At 42.9% G+C, this 22,751-nt stretch overlaps 1 protein-coding gene across 3 annotated transcripts in view; it reads left to right on the top strand.

The window, feature by feature from the left end:
- Crcp (CGRP receptor component) overlaps positions 1 to 22,751 on the top strand; it is a 47,740-nt gene that overhangs the window by 3,432 nt on the left and 21,557 nt on the right. For 2 of the 3 annotated variants that reach the window (XM_023714334.1, XM_023714332.1), the window contains exons 2-4: positions 12,739 to 12,775; positions 17,154 to 17,252; positions 20,684 to 20,778. In XM_023714334.1, the coding sequence (XP_023570102.1) occupies positions 12,739 to 12,775; positions 17,154 to 17,252; positions 20,684 to 20,778 (231 nt within the window). The remainder of the gene's footprint in view (positions 1 to 12,738; positions 12,776 to 17,153; positions 17,253 to 20,683; positions 20,779 to 22,751) is intronic. The other variant, XM_023714333.1, reaches the window with a different exon arrangement.

Raw genomic sequence — 22,751 nt, forward strand, 5'->3', positions numbered from 1 at the left:
CTTCCCCCTCCTGGTCCCCCTCCGAACTGGAGATTGAACGCAGACCCTTGGGCTTGCCAGGGAAGCGCTTATTCTACTGAGCCATCTCCGCAGCCCCCAAGGGTTTGTTTCCATCTTTTCCTTATTTTTGTTTTTCTTTCCTTCCCACCTATCCCTTCCTAGTTCCCCTTCCTATTTGAACAGTTTTTTCCCATTTCAGATTATCTGTTACACACTTTTAACTCCGCCATCTTGTCAAATCCAAAGTTGGAGGTTTCTGGTCTCAGCTTTCCTGATTTCTCAGTAACAGTTGTTACAGAAACTGTAGACTGTCTCTCAGCTCTGTGATACACTCCTTAGTTTTGTATATTTGTCGAAGATGACATCTTACTGTCAGTCATGCTTTTCTTGGCTTGGTATTTATTTTGTTTGCTTGAGGCAGGGTCTCACTATGCAGTTCAGGCTGGCCTTGAGATCACTTTGTAGCCCAGGCTGGCCTTGAACTCACAACCGCCTTAAGCCTCTTAAGCACTGGGATTACAGGCATGTGCCACCACACCCAGCATTTTGTTTGGTGTTTAGCTCCCCCCCCCCCCACTATACCGGACTTCCCAGGCAGGCACTTACTCTACTGAGCTGTGTCTCCAGGCCTTTGCTTGGTGTTTAGATTCAGGTGTCTGGAGCTCAGCCTTGGATCTTTCTCTACACTTTTTTGGTCATGGTACTCACCCATATGCATATCGTTTCCCACAGTATACTTCTTTCTCTTAACCTTTTTTGTTTGGTTTTTCTTTTTGCCTTTTTCAGACAGGGTCTTGCTGTGCAATTCAAATTGGCCTTCAGTGCACTTGGTAGCCCAGGCTGGCGCCAAACTTGCAGCAGCCCTCTTGCCTCAGCCTTCTGAGTGCTGGGATTACAGGTGTGTGCCACCCACCTGGCTTTCTGTTGTCATCTGTTGGCTTCCTTAGACCTAAAATCCAGCCCAATTCCTTATCTCTATAACCGTCAGCATTAGGATGTATATACGTATGTATACATATGTTAGGATATATATATATATGTATATATACATATACATATACATGGTTATATATGTATATATATATTAGGATATATATGTATATATGTGTAACAGACAAAAAGCAACATAAAATAATAGCACAATTTCAAAACAATAGAAAATGAATAGTGGTTGTTATATGACATCAAATTTGTGGCTCAGATTATTAGATATAGGCATGCAAGATTGTTTAAACAGTGAAACATTACTTCCTTTCAGTAAACCTTAATTTTTTCCTTGTCCTTTTTATTTTTTATTTTATTTATTTTTATTTTTGTGGAACAGGGGCTTGAACTTCAGATCTTATGCTGCTGAAGTATCTCCCTAGCCCCCACTTTTTATTTTTTGAATTATTTTAAAGAGTGTAAAAATGATAGATAAGACATTAGAGACAGTACATGTTTAACAAGATGAAAGGTATTCAACCATGGTTGGTATATTGTACATTGCTGTCTTCAGTGTAGTTGCTTAGATACAGATATTAGCATATAAAATTGGTCCAAAGTAAAAATTTTAAACATTACCTGCTACCTTCAAAAGACAGAAATTAGTTGTAAAATCATGTTAGTTATTCTGTATGTATACTTACATGAATTTTTCCCCTTTTTTTCCTATCTTTTCTCCTTTCCTTCATCTCAGTTGTTTATTTCTTATGTTCAGTTTCTTTCAGGTCTACTGTAGTTAATGTACCTTTCAGCTTTTACTTATTTTTTTAGATTCTAAGGAGGGAGACAATACAGTGTTTACACATGTGGGTATGATTCATTTACAGGTAGCACCTCTAGTTACATCTATTTGCCTATAAAAGACTCAAGTTTATCTTTCTTTTTTTTTTTTCTTTTGGTGGAACCGGGGATTGAACTCAGGCCCTTGTACTTGCCAGGCAAGTGCTTATTCCACTGAGCCATCTCCCTAGCCCAAGTTTTTCTTTATAGCTGAGTAATACTTAAATCCAAAAATGGGCATTTGAGAGAGGATTATACAGTTCTCAGAGGGAGAAATACAAATGGCAAATGCATGCATGAAAAAATGTTTCACAGCATTGGTCATTTGAGAAATGGAAATTAAAACAACAATGGGATACCATCTCACTCCAGAAAGAATGGCTGTCATAAAGAAATCAACCAATAACAAATGTTGGAGGGGCTGTGGGGAAAAAGAAACGCTTCCCCATTGTTGGAGTGTAGACTGGTACAAACCACTGTGGAAATCAGCATGGAGACTCCTCAAAAAACCAGGATTGGAGGTCGCATTCAAACCAGCTATCCTCCTCTTGGGTATTTTACCAAAAGAACTGAAAACATTATACCACAGTCATAATATATGTGCATCCATGTTTATAGCACCACAGTTTGTCAGAGTTAAATCTTGGAAACAAAGTGGGCCACTGTGTCAGGACTCCGGGACCTGAAGCGAGTAGGCACAGGCAGGGAAGGTTACTGAGCTTCCACTGCTTCCTTTGCTTTGGGTCCCAAGTGTAAATCTAGTGAGTAAGTGGTACATAGCAGCACATACTAGAAATTACCGAAATGTGAGGAATAGTTATGCTGTTACTTGACTGAATGATAAGAATTTAAAGTACAGACAGCTTGTTCAGGGCTAGAGGTGTAGCTCAGTGCTGAGTGCCTGCCTAATGTGTGAGGGCCTGGATTCTAGCCCCAGCATGGCAGAAACCAACAGGGAAACCTGTCTTCCTTGAGTGAAAGGAATAACATATTCCTAGCAAAGGTAAGTACTTCTGTATATAAGGTGCTTGTTATTCGGCTCTCTTTGGCGCCTTGAGGTCATCTGTGTACCTGGAAAGCTTTATGCTCCTTGTTTTTTTTTTATGTATTTGGTACAGGGTCTTACTGCGCAGCTCGGACTCTAGTGATCCTCCTGTTTTCAGCCTCCCAGCACTGGGATTACAGGTGTGTGCCACCATACCTGCTCTTGGCCAGCTCAATGTGCCCAGGGGCAGGGCTGGTGTAGCACATGGTGCCAGAGATCGAACCCCAGTCTGTTTGCTTGCCTAAGCAGGTGCTTAGTCCACTGAGCTATCTTGCTGGCCCATATGCTCCCTCTTGAACTGGGGGATGGATACTGTTTTCACCCTGGTAGCTTTTTTTATTTTTTATTTTTATTGTTTTGCGGAACTGGAGATTGAACTCAGATTCTTGCGTTTGCCAGTCAAGCACTTATCCTACTGAGCCATGTCCCCGGCCCCTTTTTTTAAAAAATGTTTTTGAGGTCCTATCAGGATCCACCCTCCTACCCCCCAGTACTGGAGTTTGAACCCAGGACTTTTGACCTGAGCTACATCCTCATACCTGTTTGGGCAGGGGGTGTAGTATTTTGAGACATTGCTCTCCTGGGCTCAAACTTGCAGTCCTCCTGCTTCACTCCCCCAGAGTATTGGCATTAGAGCTGTGCACCACCTCACCTGGTTTATGTCAAGTTTCTCAAGTTTTCCGGCTAGAAATAATTTTATTATTTTAAAATTTTTTATTTATATTTTGTCTTTTTGAGACAGGGTCTTACAGTCCAGTTTAGGCTGGTCTTAGCTCACTTTGTAGCCCAGTCTAATCTCAAACTCACAGTGATCCTCCTGCTTCAGCCTCCCAAGTGCCGAGATTATAGGGGTATGTCACCATGTCTGGCTAGAAACACTAAAATTTTTAAAGGTTGGGAAATAGATCTCTGACAATTCACTAACAGGCCTGAGAAAATGTTTGGTAGCTCTGAAGAGGGTACTGCAGGTTAAATTGTTCTTCGACTTTGAAGCCTGCATAGACTTGTGTACCAAGGTTTAGTTTTTCAGAGCATGAATTGGTAGCATAGGCTGAACGTAGGGGAAATTGAGCAATTCTGTTCGTCATTGTGTTCGTAAGTTGACTGCATGGACTGTGTGGTGTTAGGGACACTGTTTGCCCAGGGTTCTTGGTGCATGTGTATGTGCTTTTGAGAGAAGTCTGCCAGTAGATCATTTTGTACTGTTTATTCAGAATTCAGTTTTCCAAAGTAGTTGTTTACATCTGTTAAATTGACTCAGCAAGTTAAGCAGATTTTATAGGTTAAACATTAACAAGCAAGTCACATTCAGCCAGCTAGTTCATTTTTTGAGAAAACTAAGTAATTGCCCACCTGTAACATAGATTTGAACAGTCTTTAAAATTCACTTGGAGGGCTGGTGAGATGGCTCAGTGGTCTAAAGCACCTACTTAGAACAAGCTAAGCTAAGCAAAGCACAAGGACCACGGTTCAATCCCCCAGCACCACATGCCAGCCAGCCCCCACCCCCTGGTGGGCTGAGCTGCCCCCCCCATTAAATAAATAAATAAATATTTAAAAAAATAAATAAAATTCACTTGGAGTTTTTGTCTTTATGAGATAGGGTCTTGCTGTGTGGTTCAGGCTGGCCTTGAACTTGTTATATAGTTCAGGCTGGCCTCAAACTCACCGTGATCCTCATGTCTCAGCCTCCTGAGTGCTGGGATTACAGGCATGCACCATCATACCCAGCCCAATGGAATATTTTACTGTACATCAAATAATATTCTGTTCTCTTTCTGCCACTGAACTATATCACCAACCCTTTCAAAAGTTTTCTGTTTAGTTTTATTTTGGACAGGGTCTTGCTGTGTCCCCCAGGCTAGCCTCCAATTTAAGAGTTCTGCCTTGGCCCCCCAAGTAGCTTCAAGGAGAGGCATGAGCCACCACTTTTGGAGTATTCTATTCCAAGCCATACAGAAGAATATGAAGTTGTGTTTAGGTAGGCAGAAGTGAGATTACGTGTGACTAGAACTACTGTTATTAAAAATATAGTGCGTAGTCCTACTTCTTCCACTGTCCCTGCAGTGTTTCCGTAGTAGACCACAGCCTCTGCGTAGCAGCAGCTTGTAGTGCATCATGGAGAGATGGGTCATTTGACAGATTTCTGTAGCTGTGAAAGACTTTGGGGAAAATGCATTTTATGTCCTGTATTACAAATTATACAATAATATCAGGTTTTAATCTTATAGAATTCTTAATCTTTACATTTGTTTTCTTCAACTTTCAATTTGAAAAAATCTAAACCAAATATTGCAAAAGTTGCACCCCAAGTACCTGCATAGCCTTTACACAGTCACCTGTTACCGTTTCAGTATGGATAGTTGTCGTCTTTCACATGTGCATAAGCGTTCTTGCCATACCCACAAAACGCACACACACTTATTACTGAAGCATTTCATCATTGCAGCTGTCGTCTTAACTCTGAACAGCTAGGAGTAGTGGGACATGCCTGTAATCCCAGCATTTGGGAGGTTGAGGCAGGAGGATCATGGTGAGTTTGAGGCGAGTCTAAGCTAGTGAGTAAGGCCAGCCTGGACAACATAGTGAGACCTTGTCTCAAATTGAACAACCTCCAAACCCCTGAAGAGGGGCATTGTCCTTTGTACCCACAATACCATTGTCACACCAAGGACATTTAGTGTTGATTAGATGCAGTGCATCATTTGAGTTCTTCTACTGTGCTAATGGTGCCATTTTAGCAGGGGTTTGGGAATCCCCAGATGTGGGATTCAGTGAAAAACTGAACATTGCATGCATTTGATTGTGTTTCTTTTATCTCCTTTGCTCTGTAACAGTTTCTTAGCTTCTTCCCTGTTGACACTGGCACTGTGAGAGGACATGGATACTTGAATTTAGGCCAGTTGCTTAAAGCACTCAGCTGGGAATGATCTGATTATATCCTCGGGACTAGGTTCGAGGGCAACACTTTTGTGGATGGAATTGCTTTAAGGGATGTGTCTTAGTGTATCACGTCATTGTCTTTGAGGGTACAAGGCAGGATGGCTTGTGATTTAATTCCAAGCAGACAGGAGCAAGCTTTGGGGCTGTTTTCCTGACTACTTGGGCATAGGATTTAATTGGTCATTTTCATTCTTGAGCCAAGCATGTCACATAGCACTAACTCCGCATCGGCCTAATAGCAAGAGGATTCACAAAATAAAGACAAGACATAGCTGAAGTCAGGTGGTAGACCAAGCCTGACAGGTTAAGGCCCCCGGAGCAACAGTAGGAGCCTTTATTTATAGCTTTGCAAAGTTACAAAACACAGGGGCTGGGGAGATACCGTGATCTAAGTGCTTACCTGGAAAGTGTAAGGCCAGGGTTTGATCTCCAGTACCTCATGCTGTACCAACCCCAGAACTCTGGCTGTGCGTGCTGGCCACAGAAACTGGGCATGGTGGTGCATGCCTGTAATCCCAGTGCCGAGAAGGCTGACACAGGAGGATCACTATAAATCTGAGCTTCCTGTGAGACCCTGTACCAAATAAATAGATGATTAAAATTTTTTTTAAAACCCCCACAAAAGGGCAAGGGCCTGCATCCAATCCCTGGTTCCTAAAAAAAAAAAAAAAAGAAAGAAAAAAAAAACCCTCAAAACACCCACAGAGTTACAATGCATAATGTTGCCTAGCAACTAATAGCTTACAAGACTTCATAGTAGGATGTTTTTCACAAGACAGAGGCAGCTTGACTGCTTTGGGCAGTGAGGCCTCATCCTGCCCTCCCACATATGATCAATTTCCAGCTTCAGGGCCTCCCAACACTATTATGCATTTTGGTCCTTATTTACACTTGTAGTTTGTCACACCTGGCAAACTGCATTTACACATGTATGTCCAGTTTATTCCACCTAAGAGTGTGACCTCAAGGTCCATGCATTTACGTCCATCCGTAAGCCTGTCTCCTACTTATCCTTTTATTTTTTTTTGCGGAACCAGGGATTGAACTCAGGCCCTTGCGCTTGCCAAGGAAGTATTTATTCTACTGAGCCATCTCCCTGGCCCCAGGGATGAGCTATTTATTTATATTTTTATTATCTATTTATTTATTTTGTGGAACTGGAGATTGAACTCAGGCCCTTGTGCTTGCCAGGCAAGCACTTATTCTATTGAGCCATCTCCCTGGCTCCCTTATCCTTCTTTATGACAGAGCAGTATTCCATTGTATAAAAAACCTCACATCTTCCTTGATTCATCAGTTGGTGGGCATTTGGGGTTGATTTCAAGACTCCGCTATTATGAACTGTCCTGCTTCAAACATAGGTGTGTATATATCATTGTGGTATGATGCTCTTAATTCGTTTTTAAGAAACAGCAAAGGAGAATAGCTGGGTGAAATGGAACCCCTAGTTTTAGTTTTTTGAGGAATCTCTACTCTGATTCCCACAGTGGTTATACCTGTCTATGCTCCCTCCAGCAGTGGAAAAGGGCTCCTTTTCCTCCTCACCTAGTTGGCATTTGTTATTGGTTGATACCTTAATAACAGTCATTCTTTCTAGAGTGAAAAGGAATTTCAGCTGTGTTTTAGTTTGCATCTTTAAAGGACCAGTGATGTTGAACAGCTTTCCGTATATTTATCTGTCCTTTGCACTTCTTCATCCAAGAAGTGTGTTCATTTCAGATGCCCATTTTTGGGTTGGGGATTTAAATTGGGAAGTTATCTCATTTTTTTCTTTTGAGTTCTTTATAAATATTCTGAATATTAGCCCTTGGTCTGATGAACAGCTGCAAACATTTTTTCCCAATACTGTGGTTTATTTCTTCATTCTTGGTGATTTCTCTTGCTGTACAGTTTTTCAATAGGATGAGATCATGATTTTTGATGCTTTGTAATAGTATCTCTGGGATCGGGGTTTTGTTCAGAACGTCTTTGCCTACACCAGGGTCTTCCAGAGTTCTACCTATTCTATCTTATAGCAGATTCAGTATTTATTTTTTATTTTATTTTTTAAATATTTATTTATTTTTATTTATTACATTTATTTTATTGTGTGTGTGTGTGTGTGTGGCCAGCTCAGCCCACCAGGGGGCGGGGCTGGCTGGCATGTGGAGCTGGAGGATCGAACCGCGGTCCCTGTGCTTTGCCAAGCTTGTTTCAAGTAGGTGCTTTAGACCACTGAGCCATCTCTCCAGCCCCTCAGTATTTATTTTAATATTTAGATCTGTGATCCAATTCAGTTGTAGTGTGTGGTGAAAGTTATGACTCTAGTGTTAATCTTTGTGGAAAGCCAGCTTGCTTTCTCCCAGTGAATGTATTTGACACCTTTGTCGAAGAAAGTGGCTGAGTGTGTCTGAAGCTGTTTCTACATCTTCTAATCTGTTCTATTGATCCTCTAGTCTTTGGTTTTTGCCAGTACCATGCTGTTTTTTTTTGTTTTGTTTTGTTTTGTTTTTTAATCATAGTAGCTTTGTAGTATAATTTCAAGTCAGGGATTATGATGTTCCCACCTTGCCTTTGTTGCCCAGAGTTGCCTTTGCTATTCTAGATCTTTTCTGGTCCCAAATGAATTTTAGGATTGTTTTCTTTAATTCTTTCTCTCTTTTTCTTTTCCTTTCTTTTTTTTTTTTTTTTTTGGTCTTTTTGAGACAGGGTCTTGCTTTGCAGTTTAGCCCAGCCTTGAGCTCACTTTATAGCATAGACTGGTCCTGCATTCACAATGATCATCCTGCCCCAATCACATGCGAGGGTACTAATTTCTTTTTAAATTTCATCTGTGACCCATTGGTTGGTCAGGAGGTCAATTTCCACATGTTTAGGAAGTTCTTATGATTTCTTTTGCCATTGAGTCCCAATTTCATTGCAGTATGCCCTGATAATATACATGGAATAATTTCAGTTCCTTCGTATTTGCTTAAGCATGTTCCATGTGCTAGTATGTGGTCTGTTTTGGAGAATGTCCCAAGTGTACCTGAGAATATATACTCTGATACTGTAGGTGAAACACTGTAATCATCTACTGAGTTCATTTGTTCAAAAATTTGGTTCAAAGTCCACCTTTTTTTGGTGTACATTTATAATCCCAGCAGTCTATAGGCTGAGTCAGGAGGATTGTTGCAGATTTGAGACCAGCCTGGGTTACAAAGTGAGCTCAAGACCAGCCTGAACTTCATAGCAAGACCCTGTTTCAAAAATATATAAAAAAAAAGTTATGATATTTCCTTGTTGATTTTTCACCTACTTGATCTATCCCCTTTTTCTCTTTTCTTTAATTTCTTGCCCTGCCTGGTAAATTCTTTCTGTTTGGGTTCATGGAGTTACAGTCTTCATTATTTCTATTTAGAATGTTCTTTAGAACATGCTTGCAGTTGATGAAGTAGAGGCTTGAAGATTAAATAACTTGCTCCAGACCAAACAATGAAAAGCCCCAAGTGGCAGGTAACTACAGAACTGCAAAAGCACAGACTGGTCTGGATAGATGGAAACCAGTCAGTAGAACCCTCAAAATTCAGGGAGGTTGTACTTTTATAGAAAGAACTGCTGCAAGTTCTTAAACCCAGAACAGAGCCAGATGATGAAAATAACACAAAATTGAAAACATGGTCTTGTAACCACTCCATCTACCTGTGACGGCACACCCTGATGTGGACATTTTTCTTCTTTCTTTTATGTTTTTCCTGGTTTTTTTTTTAAATGAGTATGAACACTTTCTAGTTTTGTTACTGTTCGTCTCTTTTTCTTTTCTCTCCCTCCTGTCTTCTTCCCATATTCCCCCAAATTTATGTAAACTTCCCATCTGCAGTCTCGTTTCTTTTTTTTTTTAATTTATTTAGTGTGTGTGTGTGTGTGTGTGTGTGTGGCCAGCTCAGCCCACCAGGGGGCGCAGCTGGCTGGCATGCGGTGCTGGGGGATCGAACCGTGGTCCCTGTGCTTTGCCAAGCTTGTTCCAAGTAGGTGCTTTAGACCACTGAGCCATCTCTCCAGCCCTGCAGTCTCGTTTCTACTCCTTTCCTACTCTTCTATTTCTCCCTTCCTGTTCACCATCCCTTTTTAAATTTTCTCCCCGAAGGTAAAATTTCTGTATTGAGGGCTTATTCACTGTATATTATGTTCTAGTTTGTTTTAAATTTTGTTAAAACTCTACTTCATCACACTCTACTTCATGAGCTGCAAAGCAGAAATCATGCTATTCTTGTATCATAGAAATTTTAGTAAGGATAAGTGAAATAGTGTGTTTTTAAAAGAATAGCTGGGCTGGAGAGATAGCTTGGCAGTCTAAGTGCCTGCCTGACAAGTGCAAGGACCCAGGTTCAATCCCTGCTACTGCATGCTGCAACAGGATATAGTGGTACATGCCTGTAATTGCAGCACTGGGGAGGCTGAGACATGAGGATCACTATGAGTCTGAGATATGTAGTGAGACCCTGCATCAATAAATAATAATAAAAAGTTTTAAAAAAGAGGGGCTGGTGAGATGGCTCAGTGGTCTAAAGCACCTACTTAGAACAAGCTTAGCAAAGCACAGGGACCGCGGTTCAATCCCCAGCACCACATGCCAGCCAGCCCCGCCCCCTGGTGGGCTGAGCTGGCCACACACACACACACACACACACACACACACTAAAAAAATAAATTTTTTTAAAAAAAAGATCTTTTAAAAAATTTTTTTAAAAAAGAATAGCTCCTGGTATTGGAGATCTTAGTAAGTTTTAAGAACTTGACTAAAGTTTAAAAATTTGTTGTCCTCTTTCTTTTTTCCTTCCTTTTGTTTCATTTCATAACAGTTTTACGAGGTAGGAAGAGACTGGTAGTGGTATTAACATAGGCCATAGTAATTTATAGTAATGACATTTATTGAGCATTTATTATGTACCAGATGCTTCATGTTTCAGTGTAATCCCATGTGTAATTGTACAGGATATATAATTCTAATTTTACAGACGTAGAGGTTTGAACACGCAGAGATTCCATCCTTTTCACAGCTTCATATGGCCAGCATGTGATAGAGCCAGGTTGGAATCCAGGCTACCATGAGCACTGGTCTGCATTAAGGAGGATGAACTGGAAACATTTGCAGGCAAATGGATGTACCTTTAATTAAAAAAAAAAAAATCTTTTATTTATTTGGTACAGGGTCTCACTCCATAGCTCAAACTTGAAATGATCCTCCTGTCTCACCCTCCCCAGCACTGGAATTCCAGGCATGTGCCACTATGTCAGGTTTCTGTGACCAGCACAGCGTGTGGTACCAGGAATCAAACTTGGGTCCTTGTGCTTGCCAGGCAGGCACTTAGACCACCGAGCTATCTCCCCAGCCTGGATACACCTTTAGACCATAATTTTTTTTTTAAGATCATAATTTTAAGTGAAATGAATCAGATGCACAAGGTTAAATATTACATAGTTTCTCAATATAAGAGACCCAAAGTGTCAATAAATAGCAAAATAAAAAGTAAAAACTAGGCAGGAAGAAAAAAGGAGATAGATCTGTCTCACATGGGAGGGGGGTCAAGAGATGGAAGGATGGGAGGGGCAGGACAAGATGTATACACTGCCAGCTCCACACATACTGAGACAAACAGCCAGCCGTGTGTAGTGGCACCTGTCTTCCCAGGACTTAGGAGGCTGAGACAGGAGGCTGTGTGTTCGAGGCCGACCTGGGCTACATAGTTCAAGGCCAGGCTGAACTGGATAGCGAGACTCTGTCTCAAGAAATGTTCATGCTACACTTCTAAATCCCAGTGTGTCTCCATTTTCTGTTGTAGAGGGCTAAGCTGGGGAGAACGTCACCCACTAAAATGCACGCACCTTGTGAGTAGGTCGGGGTATAATTATTTAATAGGAAACTCAGTAATACACAGTCTATGTCACAGAGCCAGAATACCGACCCCTGTTTGTCAGACATCAAATTGTGTTCTGAATTGTTGTATGCTATTGTCTCCAGGCTGCTAAAAGCAAGAAATACTTTCTGATGTGATGTTACAGGTTAGATCCATTATAATTTACTCTGAATCCCATTCTTGTGGTCAGTCACATGAAATGACACTGTGGCTGTCACCTGTTACAGTAGAGGGGATCTCTGCCTGCTGAGTGGCTAGCGAAGACACACACATTGAAAGTGTTGTGATTACCTCATGGAATTCTTGAGCCCCGCTGGGCTTCCTGGTGGTGAGAGAGGGACTTGCATGCCCCGGGCTGATGGGAGGCCAGTGGTACCCGGAGAGGACCAGGGTTAGAAGGGAACAGCGTTGCTTCTTCACTTCTTCCCAGCACTCACATTGTTTATCAGACCCATTTCTCTCCTTTATAGTTTGGTTCCCAAATTCCTGCTGTAACTGATTCTCAGGTGTCTGACTTCCCTTAATTTCTGCCCATGGAGATTCGGGATAAGCACAGTTCTTTTTTTTTTTTTTTTTTTTTTTTTTTTTTTTTAGGGAACGGTCTACAGGGTCTCACTACTAGATCAGACTTGTAGTGATCTGCCTGTTTATAGCCTCCCAAGATCTGGGATTGCAGGTGCACTACCATGCCCAGTCTCAGTTGCCAACCTCAGTGCACCCTGGGGGTGGGGCCTGCAGCCTGCATGGCAGGCCCAAGGATCGATCCTACCCCTAGCCCCTGTGTCTGCTTGCAGGTGCTGCTGAGCTATTTGGCCAGCCCAACACAGTTCTTTAGTGGCTTCTCTTATGATGGTTGCATACTGTGCTGTGGGCATAAAAAGGAAAGACTGCTGTGAAGTTGTCCACCAACCCACGTAGCACTGCAGACATTTCTCAGCTTCGTGTAGTAGTTGCACAGTCTCTGAGCGGGGGTACTGGGTCCCGACCAAGGAATGTGTTCCAACATTTAGTGTGTAGAAAGGGACGACCAAGGAATGTGTTCAAACATTTAGTGTGTAGAAAGGGACGTGAACCCGGACTGATGAGAGCTTGCTTTTTTTTCTTTTGCAGGAAAGATGCAAATTCTGCACTGCTCAGTAACTACGAGGTATGTAACTTCGAGTGGACTACTTTTCCTCTCTGGTGGTTTTGCCCTTGGGAAGATTGTTAAAGCAGGACAGAGGGCCCTGTCTTGTGGACTTGGGAATATTCTAAGCTTGATAAATTACTTGCGGAGAAGGTAGGTGCGCTTTAGTTTTTAATTTATTTATTTCCCACGCTTTAGTTTTTAAAATTTTACTGTTTTTGTTTTTGTTTTTTGTAAAACTGGGCCATTTTAATGTTTTTACAGTTATTCGTTTTCTTTTTTTAAGATTTTTTTTTTTAATTTAATTTTATTTATTTATTTATTTATTTTTGTGTGTGGCCAGCTCAGCCCACCAGGGGGCGGGGCGGGCTGGCATGTGGTGCTGGGGGATTGATCCGCGGTCCCTGTGTTTTGCTAAGCTTGTTCTAAGTAGGTGCTTTAGACCACCGAGCCATCTCACCAGCCCCCAGTTATTCGTTTTCTTGATGAATGTAGTCATGAGAGCTGTTCAGCAGTATTCAAGTTATGGTTTTCCTGATTGGTCTATAGTCTTCAATAAGTGTTAAGAAGGGGCTGGAGAGATGGCTCAGTGGTCTAAAGCACCTATTTGGAACAAGCTTGGAAAAAGCCCAGGGACCGCGGTTCGATCCCCCAGCACCACATGCCAGCTAGCCGCGCCCCCTGGTGGGCTGAGCTGGCCACACACACACACACACACACACACACACACACACACACACACTAAATAAATGTTAAAAAAAAAAAAAAGAAATAATTTAAAAAAAAAAATAAGTGTTAAGAAGTTACTGTATGAAATATCTATCAAACTAGTAAGACTGCATTGATGCCTCCATCATTTTTAGGATTGTTACCTGGGCATACTTACCCCAGATAACCTTGCCTTCTTGGGTCAGAAGGCTCAACTCACATTCACCCCAGTCACTGTTCCTTTGATAATAACACCCAAAGTTGTATACAGTGGCGATGAATGATTCTTTTTCTCACCAGGTATTGGCAGGCAAAAGGTGGCTTTCAGTTTAGTATGTGTTATGTGGGCCTTCTTAAAATATAAGCCCATTGACCTAATGAATCTTTTGCATTTAAGTGGTTTTCTTGTAAACCCATCTCCAACAAAGCAGACTTTAGTAACCATCCTCTTCCATGCCTTCTTTTTTCTCTTTCCAGTTTGAATAAATTTTTACTTTTGTTTTGCAGAACCAGAAGTTGAACTCAGGCCCTTGCACTTGCCAGGCAAGTGCTTATTCTACTGAGCCATCTCCCCGGCCCCTTGAATAACTTTTATTCTTTCTTTTTTTTTTTTTTTTTTTGGTATTTAGGACAGGGTGTACAGGGTCTCACTACGTAGATTGGACTCATAGTGATTCTCCTGTTTACAGCCTCCCAGGTGCTGGGATTGCAGGCATGCACCACTATGCCCACTCTCAATTGCAGTCCCAGTATGCCCTGGGTACGGGTATGGCATGACCCGCTGGGGATCAAACCCAGCCACTGTGTCTGCCTAAGCAGGCACTTTAATCTGCTGAGCTATTTGGCCGGCCTTTTGGAATCACTTTTAGTACTTCCATTTCTCCTTGGGCACAGACTTTGGGCAGAGGAACTTCCCATTTTCCCGCCTTTTCATTTTTGTTTAATAATGTTAGAAAGTACTTTTGCATGAGACTGTCCCTCTCTGTCCAGCAGGTAGGCAGGTCCTGCTCCTTGTGGAGTCTTTCGTCATTATTTTGTTTGGTGTTTCTCTTTTCATGCATTTTGATAGTCTTCTTCATTTGTATTCTCTCCGCATGGCACTATTTGTGGTAGAGCTCAGCCTTCAGGGCAATCTTTCATTTTTATTTTTTTGCCTCCTTTGAATGTTCATGGGCCTCTTGACTTTCCTTCTTTATCTTTTTCTCATGGTAATCCAAGCAGTACCCATAGTGTTTATGGTGCAATTCAGTATATTCTGTGGCATGACAGCTGCATAGCTGCCTTGGGCGGTCTCAAGTGTGCAAAGAAATGTCCTAACTTTGGGGTGTCCCAGACAAACAAGCTGCCTCTGTGCAGCTGAAAACAGAAAGAATTTTACTGTTTGATTGCTTTTTTTTTGGTACCAGGGATTGAACTCAGGACCTTGCACTTAACAGGCAGGCACTTATGCCACTGAGCTACTTTCCCAGCCCTATTTTACTGTTTTGAGACAGAGTCTTGTTATGCAGTTCAGGTTGGCCTTGAGCTCACTTTGTAGCCCAGGCTAGTCTCAAACTCGCAGTGATCCTCTTGCTTCAGCCTCCTGAGTGCTGAGGTTCGCCACCATTCCTGGGTGGCTTCAGTTTATAATGAGTACCTTCCCTTACATCCCAGAGACTCTTGAGTCATTACTTGGGATACCTTTGTGGACTGTAAGCATCTGTTTCAGAACCATTTCTGTCTGTAAAAGTTTCCTAATCTAGGGCTAGGGATTTAGCTCAGCAGCACAGCTCCTGCCTGGTGAGTTCAAGGCACTGAGTTGGATTCTCAGTACCAAAAAAATAAAGTGTCCTAATATAATAGTCATACCTTTTCCTCATGGCCATCATTTTCCTATAAATTGTTTCCTGTAATGTATTATCACTTTGATCCTCAAGTGGCCTCAAAGATACTAACATCCTTATTTTGAAATTGAGAGTTTTGTTCACCATTATGGATAGTTGGGAATAGGCAGATTTATATTTTTGAGGGTTTCAGGGTATGACTGACTGCTGGGGAAAACAAGAAGAGAGGGGCTGGTGGAGAGGAAGGTAACAGCATTGTGACCTGTCCCCTACCCCGCCTTGCGTGGCCCCACTGTGGTACAAACAGGACCCTCTGATGGCATGAAGCCATTTGTACAACCAAGTCAGTTTCCCAGGTGTCAGTACAAACTCACAAAGACGTCGAGGAGGTCTGGGTCTCTTTTGGGGGGTGCATGTAGAGTGAGTTAGGTTTGTCATCTTCCTTCTGCCTGCACTGTTGGCTGCTCTTGATGATAGGAAGGATGTGATTGTCGTCAAGCCATCTCTGGGCACCTTAGACCTGAGAGGTGTTTCACTGTTTTGTCCCCTGGGGAAACACTTCATCAGAGGGTCTTGGCCATTGTTCTTAAAGGCATAGCAGGCAGAGGAGGGAATGCATTACCTCAGCACTGGCTGTAGGCCTGTTTCCCTCAAGTCTCTAGTAAAGTCTCGGAAACAGGGCAGAGATCTCACCTGCATCCATCTCAGAATTAACACCTGATTTTTTTCACTACAGAGAAGCTTCACTTCTCAAAATCAATAGCATTTTCTCCCATATTTGTATTTTCCTCCAGTGCTGGGGATTGAACCGAGAACCTTGTGGTGCTAGGCAGGTGCTCTGCCATTGTGCAAAATCACCAGGCCCTCCTTTATTTTATTGTGTCTCTATAATTTTTCTTTTGTAAAAAGAAATGATCTGGTGTGGTGTGCACACCTGTAATCTCAGCACTTGGGAGGCCGAGGCAGAAGGATCTTTGTGAGTTCAATCTGGGCTGAAAAGTGAGCTCAAGGCCAACCTGAATTGCATAACAAGACCCTGTTTCAAGAAAAGAAAGGGAGGAAGGAAGGGGGCCAGCCAAATAGTTCAGATTAAAGCGCCTGCAAGCAGGCACAGGGGCTGGGGGTTCAATCCCTGGGCCTGCCAAGCCCCCCCTTCCCCGAGGGCACACTGAGGTGGGAATTCAGACTGGGTGTCGTGGCCCACACCTGTATTCCCAGCACTTGGGAGGCTCTAAACAGGCAGATCACTAGTAGTGAGACCCTGAACACACTGTAGACCCTTCCCTAAAATACCAAAAAAAAAAAAAAAAAAAAAATAGAAGTTATACTTGATTTACTTATGAGAACTCTGTGCTCAGGATATAGCTCAGCAGCTTAAGCTCCTGCCTGGCAAGCACGAGGTCCTGAGTTCAATCCTCAGTACCACAAAAACAAGCATATGATAACTTTTTTTTTTTTTTTTTTTTTTTGTGGTACTGGGGATTGAACTTGGGACTGAGCTATCTCCCCGGCCCAGAGAACTCTTTAAAAATGTCAGAAGGTATATTCTCAAATACTAGTATTCTATTGGTGATATAGTGTATATTGTTAGGAAATACTTGAAGTATTTTAAGTAAACTAATGAATTTATATTATTTGGCTTAGATAAGTAGCATTTTTAAAACGTGACACATTTCTAAAGCTTGCTCATTAAAGGAGCCAGGTGTGGTTGTGCTGCACTCAGGAGGCTGAGACAGGAGGATCACCACAAGTTTGAGGCCAGCCTGGGCCACATCGTGTAGTGAGTTTAAGGCCAGCTTGGACTACATAGCCAGAGCCTGTCTCAAAAAAATGATTTACTAATAAAACTCTTGCATATGTCCTCATAGGTGTTCCAGTTACTGACTGATCTGAAAGAGCAACGGAAAGAAAGTGGGAAGGTGAAACACAGCGCGGGGCAGCAGAACCTGAACACCATCACCTACGAAGTGAGTCCGGGCTCCCGCAGACCCTGGCGGGCTGCCGCTGGCAGGGCGCTCACTCTGCTGGTGCTGCCCACCGGCTCGGGGTCGCCTCTCACGTGGCTTCAGCAGATCTGCTGTCGCCCAGTCTTCATTCTGCTCACGCAGCAGGAGGATGCGGCTGTCCTCACTTGGAAACACTGTGGCGCCGGGGCCCCACCGAAGCCTGCTCTGGCCTAGTAACTGAGGAGTCACTGAAAGTTGCTGTAGTCAGAGTGTCCTTCTGGCGTCCCCTCCCCGTGAAGCTGGGAACTGCCCTGTCCTGACATCACTGTGTCACAGTAGGCACCAGGGGCTCCTGGCCAGGGAAACCAGCCAAACACTGGGGTCCAAAGTTCTTAGGAGCAGCCAGTGCTCCCCGAAGGCCGTGTGTACAGCCAGTTCTCCCCTAGGTCACAGTATGACCAGAGGGCCCAGAGATCGCTGGACACACATTCCAGGGCCCACGCTTTGTGCCCCAGAAGCCTTACGAGAAAGGCTGGAACTTCTTTTCGGGCAAGGTTAGCTCTGTATTTCACAAAAAGCAGTAGATTTTTTTTGCGGAACCGGGGATTGAACTCAGGCCCTTGCACTTGCCAGGGAAGTGCTTATTCCACTGAGCCATCTCCCCGGCCCAGCAGTAGTTATTTTTTAAAATTAGGCACATGTCTATGATTGCAGCACTCAGGAAGCTGAGGCAGGGCTGGGTTGTGAGTTCAAGGCCAGCCTGAACTATACAGCGAGGCCTGGTCTCTTAAAAAAAAAAAAAAAGTGCCAGATGCATAAAGAAGAAAGCAGATGGAATTTATAGTTTTAATATGAGTTGACATTTTGCTGTGTTTTGCCTGATGTTACACTTTGTTCTTAGAAAGTGTATGCCATTTTAGTCATTATGTGATGGTTCATTTTTTTGTAATGTGTCATTTTAATTTAATGCTTTTCTTTCTATTTTCTTTCAATTCTGAGGTTTGTTTTGTTTTGCCTCTATAAATGATTTTGCTTTAATTATCTTTCATTTATCTTTCCAAAGACTTTATTAAGCTTGGATTAAGGAAAATAAGGGGGTTCGCACTTTAATTGCTGTCCCTCCTCTTCCAGTCTTGCTCATTTAATCAGGCATTTCAAACCTTTTCCATTCTTCTGTTTATTTGTGTTCTCTTTCATTCTTTAGTTTATGTCTTGGAGAAGAAACTATTTGTTGGCAGTTAGTTTTGTAACCAAATTTCAGACTGTAGCCTGCTCTTACTTTCTGTGCTTAATCCATTTAAACTCACTGCAGCTCTGTTCCTAAGTTCTTTCTGTAAAGTAGGTGGGACCCCAAGGAAAGTTATGTTATCAGATACCTGTTTCTAGTTCCTGGTGTGAATGGACACTACTTGTCTGAATGTGGTGGTCTTGGGTTGAGATTCTGTTCCACAGAGCGTTCTAGGTGGTAAGAGAAAAATTTTGGTGTCTTAAATTAATTACAGTTTGGAGCTTGGAAGAAGAGATGGGTGGATCACTCAGTTAGCAAGCTATGGGCCAGGCACAGTCTTGAATGAGTTGGGTGTGGTGGCACACTCTGTAATCCTAGCACTTTGAAGGCTGAGGCAAGGGGATCACAGTGAGTTCTAGGCCAACCTGGGCTACAGCATAGCGAGCTCAAGGCCAGCCTGCCCAACATACCAAGAGCTTGTCTTAGACACACCTCAAAGCAAACCAAACCCTTTAACTCAAATCTTGTGCAGACCCCACAATCCTGGCAGTCCAGAAAAATAGGCAGTTACCCAGGCAGTCACCGCTTCTCACTGACTGCCCAGTGTCCCAAAACTTTCCCTATTTCTACAGTCCCACCGTGCTTTATCTATTAACTATCATTGGATCAGCATAAATAGTACCAAACTCTTTCCCCAAACTTTTGTTACTGATTTTTTCTTTCTTTCTTTCTTTCTTTTTTTTTTTTTAAGTACAGGGTCTACAGGGTCTCACAAGGTAGGTCGGACTCCTACTGATTCTCCTGTTGATAGCCTCCCAAGTGCTGGGATTATAGGCTTGCACCACCATACCCACTCTCAATCCCCATCTCAGCACGCCCCTGGGACAGGGCCGGCCCACAGGCCCTGGGATTGAACCCTGGCCCCTGTGCTCTGCCTGAGCAGGCACTTTAATCTGCTGAGCTATTTGGCTGGCCCTTGAAAGTTTTTTGTGTTTTTTTTTTTGGCATAGCTGGGGATTGAACTCAGGCCCTTGTGCTTGCCAGGGAAGCGCTTATTCTACTGAGCTATCTCCCTGGCCTGAAACTTTTTTTTTAACTATAACTTTTTTTTTTTTTTTTTTTCTCTGAGACAGGGTGTTGCTATACAGTTCATGCTGGCCTTGAATTCATTTTATAGCCCAGGCTGGTCTTGAACTCACAGTGATCCTCCTGCCTTAGCCTCTGAGTACTAGGATTATAGGCGTGTGCCACCACACCCGGCCTAAAATCATTTTTAAAAATCTCTCTGAGATGGTGTAGTTGGAGATAGAGCACATGCTTAGTATGCTTGAGGCCCTGGGTTGATTGCCAGCGCTGCCGGTCAGTCAGTCTGACGGTCTGACAGTCTGTTCTCTTAGCTCTGATCCAGTGGACAGCTTTGCAGCCCCCTGCCAGCTTTGTTGCTGGGAGTCACAGGAACTTGTCCCAGGACCAGGTCTTGTTTTTAGCTGGCATCTGTGACCACTCAAGAAACCCTCTTATCCCAAGGTCCCTGAGTCTGAAGAGTTTAGTTTAACATAGATATTCTGCTGTCGGTGCTTACGGAGTGTCTGAGACCAGTGCAGTTTTGCACCCTTTTTTTGGTGTCCTCAGCACTCAGCCAGTGAGTGCCAGCTTTCCCTGGGTTCTGAGTTCCCGGAAGCTGAGAGAGGCTATGGGCTTCGAGGTGGCCACGGGGCCTGGGGCAGCAGCTGGGGGAGGAGGTGCCCGAGCACCACCGTACAGGTGGGGTCTGCATGAGACCTAGTTCTCTGGGTGAGAGCTGCTCAAGATCCAGTTCTCCTGGCAAGAGCGTATCAGAGGAGCTGAGTTTAACTTTGATTTTCCTGCACAGTCTGTGGGCTCATGGCTATTTATTCTTTGGATTTCTTCTCTTTAAAAAATTGTGATGTGATGATTTCTTTTATGTTTTTTAAGATGAAGTTTTTCTTTTAAAATCTCATTAATTGTTCTTCTAGTTGTATTATTGTGTGGACTGTTTCATCTCCCCAGCCCCCGTCTTAGGAATTCATTACTGTATGTGAAGATTACAAAGTGAGCTCAAGGCCACCCTGAACTCTGTAGGGAGACCCTGTCTCAGAAAGACCAAAAAAAAAAAAAAGAGAAATCTAGACTACTAAGTTCTAGCCATCACCTTCCTTTTTCTCATTGAGATTGGTCTAATGCCTACCTTTTTCTTTTTTAGACGTTAAAATACTTATCAAAAACTCCATGCAGACACCAGAGTCCTGAGATTGTCAGAGAATTTCTCACAGCAATGAAAAGCCACAAGCTGACCAAGTAAGTGAAGGTCATCTCAGGTAGGACAACAATGGCAGAGTGTTCTCGGAAGCTGTGCAGTTAGCTTTCATTGAGCTTCGAATTGCAATGAGCACACAGTCTGCTTTAAGGTAGAGTTGAGATACTTTAGAGAAGACAACAGAGAGTTAGGTGTGCAGACCCTTCTAAAGCCAGGAGCAGTGTGGTGGACTTCCTGCATGTTTGTTTATTTGTTTGTTTGTTTTGCAGTACTGGTGAGTCAGGCCCTCTCACTGAACTACTTTCCAACCCTTTTTAAAAATTTTTAAAATGTTTTAGACAGGCTCACTAAGGTGCCCAGGCTGGGCTCAAATTTATGATCATCCTGCTTCAGCTTCCTCAGTGCTAGGATTCTGGGTGAGTGCCAAAGTGCTCAACTTGATTTTATTTCTTACTCTTTTCAAATTTTTTTAAATTTTATTTTGTATAGGGTCTCATTACACAGTTCAGACTCTTAGTGATCCTCCTATCTCAGCCTGCCCAGTGTCGGGATTGCAGGTGTGTACCACCATACCTGGCTTCAGTGTCCCTCAAGGCATACGGTATCAGGGATTGAACCTGGGTCCTTGCACTTGCCAGGCAGGCGCTTAGATCACTGAGCTATCTCCCCAGCCCCATCTTTTTTTTTTTTTAAAGCTGAATATACTACTCCCCCTCCCCCCATTTATGTATTTGGTACAGGGTCTCACTATGCAGCTCAGACTCATAGTGATCCTCCTATTTTTGGCCTCCCCAGCACTGGGCTTACAGACATGTACCAGCACACCTGTCCTCTGTTGCCGGCTTAGCACGCCTCAGGGGCAGGTCTTGCGCGGCATACAGGATGCAGGATCAAGCCCTGGTCCCTGTGCTTGTCAAAGCAGGCGCTTAGTCCCCTGAGATATCTCTCCGGCCCCTATGCTATATTTATATGTGCATATATGTTTTGTTTTGTTTGTTGAGACAGGATCTTGCTGTGTGGTTTAGGCTAGTCTTGAACCCATGGAGCCCAGGCTGGCCTCAAACTCAGTGATCCTTCTCAGTCTTCCAAGTGCTGGGAATATAGGCATGTGCCACTGTGCTTGCCCATCTGTGTTGTGTTGTGTTGTCTTGTACTGTATGTACCGTACCCTACCATATTGTACCATATTGTACTGTATTACATTGTATTGATAGGGCTTTTTTAAATAGGTGCAGCTGGCCTTGAACTCATTGTGTAGCCCAGGCTTCAGCGTGCTGGGATCTTCCTACCTCAGCTTCCTGAGTATTGGGATTACAGGCCTATGCCACCACACCCAACCTGGAGTTTCAGTTTTTTTAAGGAATCGCTGTACTGCTTTTCCTGGTCACTGCACCATTTTAGTCCCCACACCAGTGCATTTCAGGTTTCCTGAAGCCTTGTCTTTGTGTGTCTGGTTTTAATTTTAATATTCAAAATGACCAAACTGTTATCATTTCTTACTGCCCATCTCTGTGTCTTTGGGAAAATGCCTACTTTATTTTTTGCCTTTTTTCCCCCTTTTTTCCAATTTGTGTATAATTTTTGTGTACAGTGGCCACTGCAGCAGTTTTACGTTCTTTCCCCCCACCCATACATGTACTAAGCATTTGCATAACACTGAGTCATTTTTAAAACATTCAGGGTGACTTTCTTTCGTGATGAAAGGGTTGCTTTATTTCTTCCTTGTTAATACTTACTAAAAACTGATGCTGCTGAGCTGTCTCTTGGGTAGATGATTGTGGTGAAGGGGATGGTGAATGAAGGCAAGAGACAGGAAAAGGAATATTATGGGACTGTCCTGCTTCAAGGTTGTATATGGTTAGATTTTTGGACTTATGTGTAAACATAAGAATATAATTCTTTACGTCTATTTTTAAAAATATATTCTAATTTTTAAATGTTTTTTCATCATATGCTGTGGGGACTTTAAGTTCAACATATCAATACTTGATGAAAAATACCTGTTCCATGTTAT

Source organism: Octodon degus, unplaced genomic scaffold, assembly GCF_000260255.1.
Source record: "Octodon degus isolate 3935 unplaced genomic scaffold, OctDeg1.0 scaffold00035, whole genome shotgun sequence".
In the NCBI taxonomy this organism is placed as follows: domain Eukaryota; kingdom Metazoa; phylum Chordata; class Mammalia; order Rodentia; family Octodontidae; genus Octodon; species Octodon degus.